General features: G+C 32.7%; 1 protein-coding gene across 1 annotated transcript in view; it reads left to right on the top strand.

The window, feature by feature from the left end:
• Positions 1 to 240: 240 nt before the first annotated feature.
• LOC123546132 (transforming growth factor beta receptor type 3-like) overlaps positions 241 to 13745 on the top strand; it is a 107234-nt gene continuing 93729 nt past the window's right edge. The window contains exons 1-2 of the mRNA XM_045332323.2: positions 241 to 433; positions 11983 to 12868. Of these exons, the coding sequence (XP_045188258.2) occupies positions 12769 to 12868 (100 nt within the window). The 5' untranslated portion in view covers positions 241 to 433; positions 11983 to 12768. The remainder of the gene's footprint in view (positions 434 to 11982; positions 12869 to 13745) is intronic.

The raw sequence follows: 13745 nt of genomic DNA, 5'->3' as shown, positions 1-13745 counted from the left end.
TTTGTTTGAATTACTGGTAAAAATGATATTTCCCAAAGACTCTCATGTTTTTCTGTAAGTCAGTGTCATTTTTGTATAATTTGTTGAAGGTAAAAATGATGTCTGCTTTGTTTTCAAGGGAGATAATTACAAAGGTCTTACTGGGCGCACAGAAATCAAACATTTTTCCGCGCTATAAACTAAATCAAAAATAACAGGTGCCCTTACGTCACTGATCCTAATTTGGAAAAGTGTCAATTACTGAGGACGATAACACATGCTGAATACTTTACATGTATTTTGTTTATAAAGCGGAGAAACTGTGTCATTTAAATTTGCAATCTGTTTGACGTTGTTTTTAATTGTAACTTTTGGAAAATATTGTGCTGAATTTCATTGTATTTCTGATGTGTCCATTTGGAACGTATGTTTTTGGAATTGACCCAAAAAATTGGTAATTGTTTATTTTGTGTATTGGATCAGATCATTACAGAGTGATAACAATATTTCGCATTTGTTTACATTATCAACTGTTGGATGGAATGATTGTAAAATGGGAATTAAAGATGTTCAGGGGACTGTCATAATCTATTAATGTGTAAGATTCTACGTTTTATACGCGGATTTTCCCACCAAAAAGGCCAGGGTGAACTGGCAGCCATTTTTTTTTTTACATTTTTGACCTGAATAATAAGGTCAAGTTCGATACACAGAGGCGAATCTGATAAATTATCTCCAGAGTGGTATTTGTTGTGCGATTTATTTCATTTTATTAATTTGTAGTGTTTTGTTAATGTATCGTGTTTGTTTATCAAATATTTTTGTGCATACCACTATAATTGATTGTTGATTTATGTATGACAGGGAATGGCTTTTGTTATTTTCATATCGTGACCAGGTCACCACTTCTGATTGGTATTGAACTGTTAAAGATATCCGATATTTATTGACTTTGTAAAGTAAAGGCAGTTATAACTGCTATTGATAGAATCTTACTCGGCAAATATTGACTTAACTTTCCGCGGTTAAGGACCACACAATGTGACATAGATCTTTGAAATATAAGCTTCAGTTTATTTTTTATAAGATTAGGATTTTTTTTATATAGTATTGTGATACAACTTTAAACTGGGCAGAATGATAATAGCTGTATTCAACGGATATTATTGCAACGTAAATTAATGTTTTAAACATAAAGATATACTGATTATAATTAAAAAATATAAAAACAATGATAATAAATAAAAACTGATTTTTCAGTGAAAAATAGACTGGTTTTAGCAGCATTTTAATATTAAGTAAATATGTTTAAACTCCCTAAATTAAGTCGTTTATGTAAAATTTATCTGAAACAATTATAATACATGGATTCACTAAAAATAGTAAATTAATATTTATTTTCCATTAAAATACATGCAGTCCTATTAATGGTTATATGTAATAATAGGTAAGTTGAAATACAATTATTAAATCCTTGTTTTAGTGTAAAGTCCTAATCAACTCTTTTAAATGAATTATGTAGCGTGAAAAAGGTACCCATCATTAAAATTTTGTGTTTTATATAACTTTTAAGTTACAAATTATTTAGAATTATATATCACAAGATTTTTTTTTAAATGCACCTTTTTAAATCGAAAATGAGTAAAAAAAAATTTAAAAATGCGCCTTTTTGTGTTTTAATAACTTTTAGGCTACATTATTTAGCAGTTAACACATGCATCTATTTTTTTAAATGCACTAGATGTTTTTATAGGAGCAGCATTTAATTTTTTTTGTAAAGTTACTTGTTTGTAGTTCAGTGAAAAAAAAAGAACAAATTAAAAAGAAGGTAAAACTAGCATTAAATACTTCCAAAAGCCCATGTATAAGTAGTAGTAGTAATTTAAGATATCTTATTATAGTGATATGTGCATTACATATTCATAAATATAAAATTTCAAAGGCATGAAAGAAAGCACTCAACCCAGTGGGCCTATAATCAAACAAGAAACTTAGTGTATGTGATAAAGGTTATACAGATTGTGTATTGTTGGCTTCTGTTGGAATAACTCATAAACATATAATTTTCTTTATTGTATAGTGTATAAAGTACACGAAGTGAAAAACATATGTTAAATGTAATGTTACTGAATAAATATAATATTATGTATGATTATATATGTTTGTATATGCAAATTGGTGAATTGTTTGTCATTTCAAAATTATCTTAATACTAGACACTTTACTCCACTAAAACATTATCTACAAGGATAGTTTGCCAAATCATTTTTTTTTATCAAAATACAACAGTTTCATAAAATTTGAGAGGATTTTCATGTTTTAAATATCAATAAAAAAAGAAAAGAGAAGCCAGTCACTGAAACTAAATGACTGGGATATCATCAATATATGTGGGGGGACTAGTTTTCATAGTTGTGTCAATCCATTTCTTTAAATCCCAACCCACAAAAATAGTTCCTAAAATGAAATAACTGTTCTGGGCAAAACCACAAAATATCTATACACCTGAAATTAAATGGTTTCACAATATTAGTAAAATCGTAAGTACACAGACAATTATATTTGTGGCACTTTGCTTTTAAACCATGAAATTGAGACCAACAGTTTGAAAAAAGTTGGGAAAACTATTTTTAATGATTTGTACAGTGTATATCAATCTGTTTAAAAGACAAAATGGAAGTGAAAATAAATGTAAAATTCTAAAAAAAAATTGTGTCATTTTACTTTATAGTTCTGGCTTATTACTTTAATGGCAATATAAATTATCAGATATTTTTGTGTTTCTGTTTTTTAGGTACATGTAATGTGTGTGAGTATAGAAATTATTAATGGTATATGGTAAATCATAATATATTATAGTATTTTATATTTTTGTCTTAAAACGAAATGATGATCCAGTACAGAAGAAAAACAATGTTAGAATAATAGATTATTTTTAAGTTGTTTCTGCAAACTTGTAAAAATGTAAACATTGTTGTTATACAGATAAACTTTTCTCTCCATCACGTAGATGAATAATTATTTGAGAATCTTTACTTAATTATCATAAATATTTCCTTGTATCTAATTAATCACTTATTGAACCATAAAATCAGCCATACTGGCATAGTTTAATAGATGATATGTCATTTTTATAAATAATTTATCTCCGCATTTTGCTCATCAAAGAAACCTATTTAAAATTATACATGAATGAGTCAATTCGTTTCACTCAACCCAGGGCATGCCGGTCAGGGCGGGCGGTCACGAGGGCGGCTAGAAAAAAATCTCGCTGTTTATTAATAAATGAACGTTTCAGCGTATGCCGGCCACGTGAGCTGCAAATACAAAAAAAAAAATATTCCAATTTATTATGATTTTCTCTTGTGGCCTGTTCCAGATAAGTTAGCAAATAGTTCCTGAAGTATGTTTCTACATCTACTGGTACTAACCCAAATTTCCAAATGTTTACCCGATTTTATATCGCGGAAATATATGATTTGCCGCTTTGCCTATCTCGTGAGACTGGCGCACATCAGTGTATGCCGGATAGACCCAGGCAGTGCTGGGAAGCCAAACGAACGTCTAGCTGGTTGCATGCGGCGAAACGGGGTACGCCGCAAATGTGAAATGAATTGGCCCAATAGTAAACAAAGGAGCTAACGCAATTTTTAAGATTATATTTCAGTAGAGGAAGCTATTGACAGAGATTGATTATTACTCAAAATCAGGGGTCACTAACATTTACAGCATAACCCAATAGCTACAATTCCAGTGGCACTGTTTTTTTCAAGTGGCTCTTGAAATTATTGTTTTTACATAAAATTGTTAACACTGGAAATAGCTAAAAATTATTAAAACTAGCGTGATCCTTGAAGAAGTCTATAGATTTTTTAAATGAAAAACCCTGGTAGTGCTCTCTACTTAGTTAAAATAGCTCTACTGTCTTTCAAGAGCATTTAAATGTAACTTTGTTTGAATTTTTTATTGAATTTGTTTGAATTTTTTATTGCATATTTTACTTTAAATAGTAAAACATTGTACTCAGTATTGGCTTAGATGATTTTAGGTAGAGTAAGTGTTCTAGAATTTTTTCTAGAACTGAGGACTGTGCACAGTGTTTGACTATTCAAAAGGTTTGTCACAAAAGGGTAAATGAATTAATACAGTGACAACAAGTACAATAGTGGCCATAATTTTGCTTAAACATAAAAGAAAAGTCATAGAACTTTGCCCTCTAATGCTGCTAAATGAGATAATGAATTCGCTCTGAAATTGCTTTTAAAGGCACTACCCTCCAGATTTTGGTTAAATATTTAAATGATCTTTCTTAAATATTGAAGTTTGGTCATATTATGAACATTAACAATTGATTAAAGCATGAATCGAACCCAAGTTTTCCTGTGATTTTGACCATTACACCTCTGAGAAATATAGACTTAAATGTAAATGCTTAATACTTAAATATAAAGATTTATAATTTTATAATCGAGAAAGTTTATTTCTGGAACCCATTACAAACACTTTTAGATTTTGAATGGAAAAATAACGAATTCTTACCGTTACGTGTTTCCATAACCTATATTCTGTCAGTAGCTAAGTTTCAAAGCCTTCTTAAGAAATATACGGAATAATTTTCTGATATGTACAAAACTTCTTTGTTTTTTGTTGTTGTACGATCTGCAGGTGAGTGCTTTTAAAGTCATAAAAAAGTATGTGCCTTGCTTATGTGTCTGATCATCATACTAAGCGTTTAAGTGTGTAAAGTTTCAATACATTTCCACTAAGTGGTTACTAAATCTCAGTACCAGCTTGTATACAAAAACATAACCAAAGCTGACAAACTGGTGAGAGCAATAGCTTTAGGCCCGAAATAGAATATTGTTTGTTTGCCCTCCAGGTACTTTTTTACCCACAAATTTTCCTCTTACCAAAATATTTTATCATGCAATACTGTGAAATCATTTAAATTCACTGGCATGAAATTTCACGCAGACGGCAAAAAAGAATGTTTCGCACGGGCTTTAACTCGTGCATTTTCAATTTAGATAGATTTTTAAAAATTTTTTTTTTTTAGAAATCGCCAGCATCGCACGTGTCACTATCATGTACCGCCTGTCAATAGAAGCGGCCTGTTTATGACCTTGTTAAAACACAATATGACAGTCCAACTGATAATTGCTGTTAATTGACACTATGATAAGGTAAAGTGTGAAAGAGTATCAAAAGGATCAATTAAAATAAAAGGAGTTTGAAGTCTTATTATGAATGGCGCTTGTCCAATTACTCAAAACCAACAATGGCAGGTGCAAATAAAAACGAAGCTGTGCCGTTACATTCAATAAACGCAGTATGACAAACTTGAAATATTTGGACGACAAATGAATTTATACATACATGAATTCGAATAATTATATGGTTTTCTGTCAAGGATTAAATGATAAATAAAAGAAATATTTCGTAGCATTTGTAAGACGAAGGCAACGATATAAAACAAGCGTATGTAATCGAAGCGTTCGTACAGAATAACTTATTAACCAATTGATATAGATAATTTAATCAGATTTCATAATAAATTTTGAAAAAAAATCCAATTAAGTTCCTATCACGACAAGCTTTAATTAACCGCCGTTAAACTATGATGTTTTGAGAAAATTTAGAATATACAGGTCTTAATACATACATATTTTCCAGACAGGAAATAAATTCGGATATCTATATACTAAATGGTTAAATAATAGCGCGGTCTTAAATTCGCGCATCGTTCATAGTGCGAAATACGCGTAAATTCATCCTGCGCAAACAAAAATTATTTCACAGTATTATTTAGGATATATGGTACTGATTCGAAAAGAATCTTGTTAATTTTAGTGTTGTTATTTTCAAATGAAACAAATATTACAGGGCTGAGTGGTGTTTATATAAATGTAGCAGAAACAGAATGTTACAGATGGATTTTGTATCACACATTGTATTATAGATAATTGTTAATTGGAAATATGTAAAACAAAAAAGAATTGTATAGAAAATATATACCTACCTACACAGCCTTTTATTGGTTTTTGGGAGGGGAAACAGGTATTCTAAGGTTGTGAGACAGTCTTGAGGTTCACGATGACAGATAATTAACATTCATAAACTGTAACAGTTTTCTTCATAACTGATATATCTATTTCTAAATATGTGTACCATTATCCACTTTCAATAACCTCTCTTTGATAGATGATGGTTAGTATACTTACAGATGATTAATATAGCTTATTTATATATATAATTATTTGTGTTCACTTGGTGCAGATAGTTACTTGATTTTACTCAACAAAGGTATGCCTTGTTTTACTGCAAGTATAAATTTGATAAGCATGCATTGCCCAAGGAATGATATAAACTATAATAAAGTATTACAAGAACTTTTGTATTATACAAATGTATTTGTTAAATATTTGCTTTAAACAGTTATATATTTAGCTGCAATTCCTTAGAAATGCAAGTTTGGAAAATTATGATTACATGCCTTTGCCTGTCTTGCAACCAAAATAGATGGTAAATTTCTAAATTGAGAGAACTACACAAAGTTTTAACCTAATAATCTGACAGATGATATGCCTTTGCGGCAGTGTAATATGGTCAGCCTGCATACCATGCAGTCTGATCAAGACTTGCATGTGCTATTCAGTATTATCTTAGCTCACCTCAGTGAGTTTTCTGATCGCTCGATGTCAGGTCTGATCAGTCTGTCGTCTGTCTGTCGTCGTCAACATTAGCTTGTGTATGCATAGAGGCTGTATTTTCACTGATTCAGCATTTGGTCAGAATGATTACTTGATGAAACTAGACGATTCGAAAATGGGTCATCTGGGTTCAAAACTAGGTCACTAGTCAACATAAGAAAACATGTGTATGCAAATAGAGGCTGTATTTTTGAATTAATCTTCATGAATATTGGTCAGAATGATAACCTTGATGAAATCTAGGCCGAGTTTGAAAATGGGTCATCTCAGGTCAAAAACTAGGTCACTAGGTCAAATCAAAGAAAAACCTTGTGTATGCAATAGAGGCTGTATTTTTCAATTGATCTTTATGAATGTTGGTCAGAATGATTGCCTTGATGAAATATAGGCCGAGTTCGAAAATGGGTCATCTCTGGTCAAAAACTAGGTCACTAGGTCGAATCAAAGAAAAACCTTGTGTATGCGATAGAGGCAGTATTTTTCAATTAATCTTCATGAATATTGGTCAGAATGATAACCTTGATGAAATCTAAGCCGAGTTCGAAAATGGGTCATCTCGGGTCAAAAACTAGGCCACTAGGTCAAATCAAAGAAAAACCTTGTGTATGCGATAGAGGCTGTATTTTTATGCCCCCGAAGGGAGGCATATAGTTTTTGAATCGTCTGTCAGTCTGTCGGTCTGTCAGTCTATCCGCAATTTTCGTATCCGGTCCATATCTTTGTCATCGATGGATGGATTTTAAAATAACTTGGCATGAATGTGTACCACAGTAAGACGACGTGTCGCGCGAAAGACCCAGGTCCGTAGCTCAAAGGTCAAGGTCACACTTAGCCGTTAAAGGTCATTTTTCATGATAGTTGGGCGTGTCCGGTCCATATCTTTGTCATCCATGGATGGATTTTCAAATAACTTGGCATGAATGTGTACCACAGTAAGACGACGTGTCGCGCGCAAGACCCAGGTCCGTAGCTCAAAGGTCAAGGTCACACTTAGACGTTAAAGGTCATTTTTCATGATAGTGCATTCGTGTCCGGTCCATATCTTTGTTATCCATGGATGGTTTTCAAATAACTTGGCATGAATGTGTACCACAGTAAGACGATGTGTCGCGCGCAAGACCCAGGTCAGTAGCTCAAAGGTCAAGGTCACACTTAGACGTTAAAGGTCATATTTCATGATAGTGCATTGATGGGCGTGTGCGGTCCATATCTTTGTCATTCATGCATGGATTTTAAAAATATTGGGCATGAATGTGTACCACAGTAAGACGTGTCGCGCGCAAGACCCAGGTCCATAGGTCAAAGGTCCTAAACTCTAACATCGGCCATAACTATTCATTCAAAGTGCCATCGGGGGCATGTGTCATCCTATGGAGACAGCTCTTGTTCAGTTCTTCTTCATGAATATTAGTCAGAATGATAACCTTGATGAAATCTAGGCCGAGTTCGAAAATGGGTCATCTCGGGTCAAAAACTAGGTCACTAGGTCAAATCAAAGAAAAACCTTGTGTATGCGATAGAGGTTGTATTTTTCAATTGATCTTCATGAATATTGGTCAGAATGATTGCCTTGATGATATCTAGGCTGAGTTTGAAAATGGGTCATCTAAGGTCAAAAACTAGGTCACTAGGTCAAATCAAAGAAAAACCTTGTGTATGCAATAGAGGCTGTATTTTTCAACTGATCTTCATGAAATTTAGCCAGAATGATTACCTTGATAAAATCTAGGCCGAGTTCGAAAATGGGTCATCTGGGGTCCAAAACTAGGTCACTAGGTCAAATCAAAGAAAAACATTGTGTATGCAATAGAGGATGTATTTTTCAATTGATCTTCATGAAATTTGGTCAGAGTGATTGCCTTGATGAAATCTAGGTCAATTTTGAATGGATTATCTGGGGTCAAAAACTAGGTCACCAGGTCAAATTAAAGAAAAATCTTGTGTATGTGATAGAGACTGTTTTTTTTCAATTGATTTTTATGAAATTTTGTCAGGATGATTGCCTTAATGAAATCTAGGTCGAATTTGAATATAGGTCATCTGAGGTCAAAAACTAGGTCACTTGGTCAAATCAAAGAAAAAACTTGTGTTTGTGATAGAGGCTGTATTTTTCAGTTGATCTTCATGAATTTTGGTCAGAATGATTTCCTTGATAAAATCTATGTCGAGTTTGAACATGGGTCATCTAGGGTCAAAAACTAGGTCATATCTAAGAAAATGCTAGTTTTGTCACAAGAGACCAATTTTTTGGTCCAATCTTAATGAAAATTGGTCAGAATATTTGTTTCCATGAATTCACTAGGTCAAACATGTTTTACACTGTTATGGAGTGCTTCTTAGGTGAGCGACCTAGGGCCATCTTGGCCCTCTTGTTTTATATTGAAGCACCCCTTTTAAAAGTTAATGGTACTGTCCAAATTGAAAGATGGACAAGTTCATAATAGAAAATTTGCTGGGTAAGGGTTAAAACAAATTTCCTTTTTGGTTCAGATTGATGAAAGAATGATTAGTATGCTAAATATTATTAGCTTCAGATGAAAAACTAGAAATTACATTCAAATTAAAAGGAATATTCAGCGTTTTAAAGGGGAGTGATTACAAACTAAACAAAAATAAAGCTTGAAAAATGTTAGAAACTGTTTCTTAAATAAAACATGAAAAATTTCAAAAAGTGTTGTTTAGATATAGCATGAAAAGTTTCAGAAATTGTTGCTTTGAATAAAATATGAAACATTTCTCAAATCATTGACCAGCTTCAAGTCCACCCTGGAAACTTTTAAAACTTGTCTTTACAGAATACTCTGTAATATAAATGATACATTAATTTATTATTATGGGAAAAATACTCTTATCTCAGCTATAAACTTATACAAAGATGTAATAATGGTCTAGGGTTGGTTAATTTGGTTAATTATTATTTTATGTCATGGCTTTAACTGTCACGATTTTATGGAGAGAAAAAAATCAGTGACATTGTCTCACGCTATAAAATGTCCACCTACAAAGACACTTTATTTAATGAAGTACGAGAATCAGGTCTAGCTCGGTTCATGCTTGGAGATCAGTTCGTAACTTTAACCTTTGAGCACATTTTTTTAATTTGACCGATAATGAAGTAGCATTTTGAGACTGTTTTGTGCGTATGTGTGTGTGGGGGGGGGGGGGGGGGGGAAGATATGGTAGAAGAGGTTGAAACATTATTTCTGTATTTATTATTACAGAACTTTATTGACAGACATTGTACATACTTACAAGTTACTAGTAGTCTGGTTATGGACCAGATATTTTTTTAATTATTTAAAAGAAATTTGGATAGTGAGGAGGGGGTTATTATCTCAGCAGATGTCCTGTTTGTTCGGATTATTTATATATTTGTATGTTTTGTGAAGAGAAGTGGCATATTAAACTGCAAAATTTGAATTGCCAAAGGAGTTATCTTGTGTGACTAAATTGCTTGTACAATGTAACTCTGAAACCCAAGATTCACTTAAAGTGATGAATGATTTAGTGGCTGAGAAGTGAGAAAAAAACATTATATCTTTTAGAGACATTAACTGCTTCAGTGTTTGAAATAAGGATAATAGCCCCTTTGCATGTGAAAGTAAAAAAACTCTGACTACTACCGCTGTCCAATGGGCAACTTCGCATTTCAGAATTACATTAATTTCTTATTAAATCCTATACTTGTGAAAATTTGTTAACAAAATTTAATGTGTATATTCAAGTTCAAATCAATTCTAAGTAATTTGTGTAATATATAGCAGTGAATGTTCAAGTGGGTGTGGACAAATTAACATGGCTTGTCCTGTAGGAAACTGTGTTGGAAAAATGAAGTATAATACAGTTCTTTGTTCACAAAATAGGAGACTAATTATCTGTTAGTGATGTGTGTAAGGAACTGAAAAAAATGTAAATAATTTATAAACATTCCTTTTTTGCAGAGAGTTTAATGTTTAATACCATGTGGTAATTAACGTGTAGTGTTTCAAATAATTATGTTATGAATAATTTACATTGTCGCATAAAATTTTGAAGTTTATTGAAATATAACTGGATTATATATATGCTGTTTCAGATAGTGAGGTTTTCATTTTAGCTCGCTGCAACAGAAGTCAACAGAGCTGTTGTAATATCCCAGACATCTTGTTAATGATTCTCGGCAAGCCCATGTCAAGTCTTCTCCATGATAATACCAATTGATTAACATAGGTTCCATAACTTTTAAAGTATGCCTGTTTTGTACATGGAAAAAGATTGCTCCTTTCAGTCATTAGACCATTTGGTTTCCGATATACAACTAGAAAATGTATGGTTTCACAATGATGAAAGTTCATTGAATGATTGATTGTGGTCAGTAGGTGACTATGATTGTTTAAGCGGTCAGTAGGTCAAAGGTCAGAGTCAGTTTACTTGAGACTGAAAACAATTTCTGCCAAATTCTAAAAAATGCTTTTGCACACATTTGTCAAATGCTTGTTGTCAGTAAAAGACCCTAATTGTTCTTGCGATTTGTAGTCAAAGGTCACAGTGACCTGGAGACTGAAAATGGTTTCCATTCAATAACGAAAGAATGATTTGGCCTACATTTGTCACACTTCACAGGATGATTACCTTTGGCCAGTAGATGACTCCTGTCGTTTTGGGGTCAGTAGGTCAAAGGTCAAGGTCACATTGACCTCCAGACAAAAACAGTTCCTGCTTAAGAATAGAAATTCTTTGGCTGTCAATCTTCATAAAAAGGTTGCTTGAATCTAGTTGAAGACTCCTGATGTTTTTGAGGTCATTTAATATAAAGATCAAGGTAACAGCCTACAAAACTACTTTACACTTGCCTCTGGTTGGCCATCAGAGGATTGCATAATGTCTTTTGTTTCAACAATATTCCATTTACAATTGTCAATGTGATAGTATCTCCTTAACTACACATTACAATTGAATGAAGCTTCACACACATCTTGACCATGATAATACCAACTGAATGACGTAGGTTCTGTAACTCTTGCTATCATTTTGATGCAGTTATGTCCCAGTTTGTACTTATTTGATTTTTACAAGTTAGATTTTAAGCTTCCATTTCTTCTGTCTTTCTTCATTTCCCTGCTGTGAAGTGGTAGGGAGAATTGTTATAGAAATGTTGTTCACACATCTTTGTGTCTGTCCATCTGTCTGTACCTCACACATACGCATATCTTTTCAAGTTACTTTAGTTTCTTAGATGTTGGAATTTTTACTTTAATCTTAAGTTAAAGTCAGAATATTATTTTATTTAAAGCATTTTCTTTTTGCTTTTCAGAATAAAGTAAAGAATCGGACTGAGTCAACTTTTAATTCTGTTTGAAAACGGATCAAAGTTGATGGAAAAACAGATGTTTGAAAACAGAAAACAAGAGCACAGAAACACTTTTGGTCTTTCATTCAGTGATTAGATGTATAAATGTAAATATATTTATGATACAAGCAGATGAATTTATCAAGACCTTTCAAGTACAGCTTCTGAATATATATAAACTGCTAAGCTGTGGATATCGGTGACATTTTAAGAGCTACTTAAATTGGTAATTTTAACAATATAGTGTCTATGAATAGAAAAGCACCATATAAGGAAAATAATAAAAATCTTAGATTCTTCTAAATCTGTCTTAATATTAGCTGCAGTAGATTACACTTAAAAGAAATTGTAGGCGGCTGGAACTAAATAGAAGCAGTGGAAATTAAAGTCTAAGAATTTGAAGTCAGCGGTTTAGATGTATTTAAAACGACTGGTTCTGCAACCAGATTTAAGGGTGTGGCAGGAGTAAATGGTGGTGGCTGGACAGAATTGTGTAACAACTATCCCTAAGTGATATTCTTAATAATTCTTTACAGCGGATTTTGTTTCCAAGAATTACATACAAACTGGTTTGGGAATACAATGTATATGGAGAAAATCACAACTGATTAAGCAATGTGGATTTCAATGTAGGAGTTATATATTGAAAAATTGTTTGGTTTAAATTCTTGAAAAATTGTGTGTGGATTATACAGGTTTCTGAGTTGTGTGATAGTGAATGTAGATGTATACACTAAGTTGGCCAGACTGATGGTCCCGATGAGAAGTGATGTAACAATGAGCGGGATGCTGCTCTTCCTGTTGTTCATGAACTGGTTTGGTAACAGTTTATCGGCGATACACCAAACAAGTAAGTAGTATTACTATTTCTACTACGTGGAATTATAGTTTTGTCTGTACTTAAAATTTGTTCTTTGTAGAATACTTATTTTCTCTTGGTCATATGATTTGGCCAGTAGACTTACATAGTCTGTTGAGATCAAGTAATCTGTGGTGCATGTTTATTTCTAAAGCTATTAAAGCAGATTGTATGGTAGAGATATTTATTTTATTCTAATGTCTGATGCCAGTCTAAATGGCCACTTGACAGTTTTGATGACAGAGAAAAGATCTACCCTTTGATCAACAAATTCCAAAATAGGATTTTCCATGAATTGCTTTGTTTTGCAGTATATATCCAGATTTGTATCATTCTATATGTCTCCAGTGGTGATAGCGGGTCTTTTTTAGCTGTTTCATAGATAGTACTATTGACTGGCGCCAATGCGTTCTGCGTCGATGCGTCGGAGTCGGTCCGATCTTGCGTCCACTTCACACGTTACCGAATTTGTTCAAGTTTGTAGATAAGTGTAGTATATCAAGAAAACAAACTTGTGGGTAATGGTAATTGTGAAATCACAACACACTTACTTCACTGTGAACAAAGCTGATACCTTACGATCATGCAAGGGGTTCCATAACTGCTCAATTTTTTTTGGCTTTATACAAATATAGTCACATATTTAAGTTAGAAAGTTTTTGGTTTAGTGTTTTGTATGTAAGCTGGTACTCGATAACCACTTGTGGGCAATGGATTGAACTTCCCTATACGATTCACCTGTGATGAAGACAATGATGTACATGCCAGGGTGATCCCAGTAAACTCTGATTTTGCTCTTATAAATAAATATGCCCTTTTCGAGACTTAAAAAACTTTATGTTAAGGTTTTTTATGTAAGTGAAATCTG

This window comes from Mercenaria mercenaria, chromosome 15, assembly GCF_021730395.1.
Source record: "Mercenaria mercenaria strain notata chromosome 15, MADL_Memer_1, whole genome shotgun sequence".
NCBI classification, from domain to species: Eukaryota; Metazoa; Mollusca; class Bivalvia; order Venerida; family Veneridae; genus Mercenaria; species Mercenaria mercenaria.
Note: the sequence above shows the minus strand (reverse complement) of the source record. Positions and strands in the feature narration are given on the sequence as shown.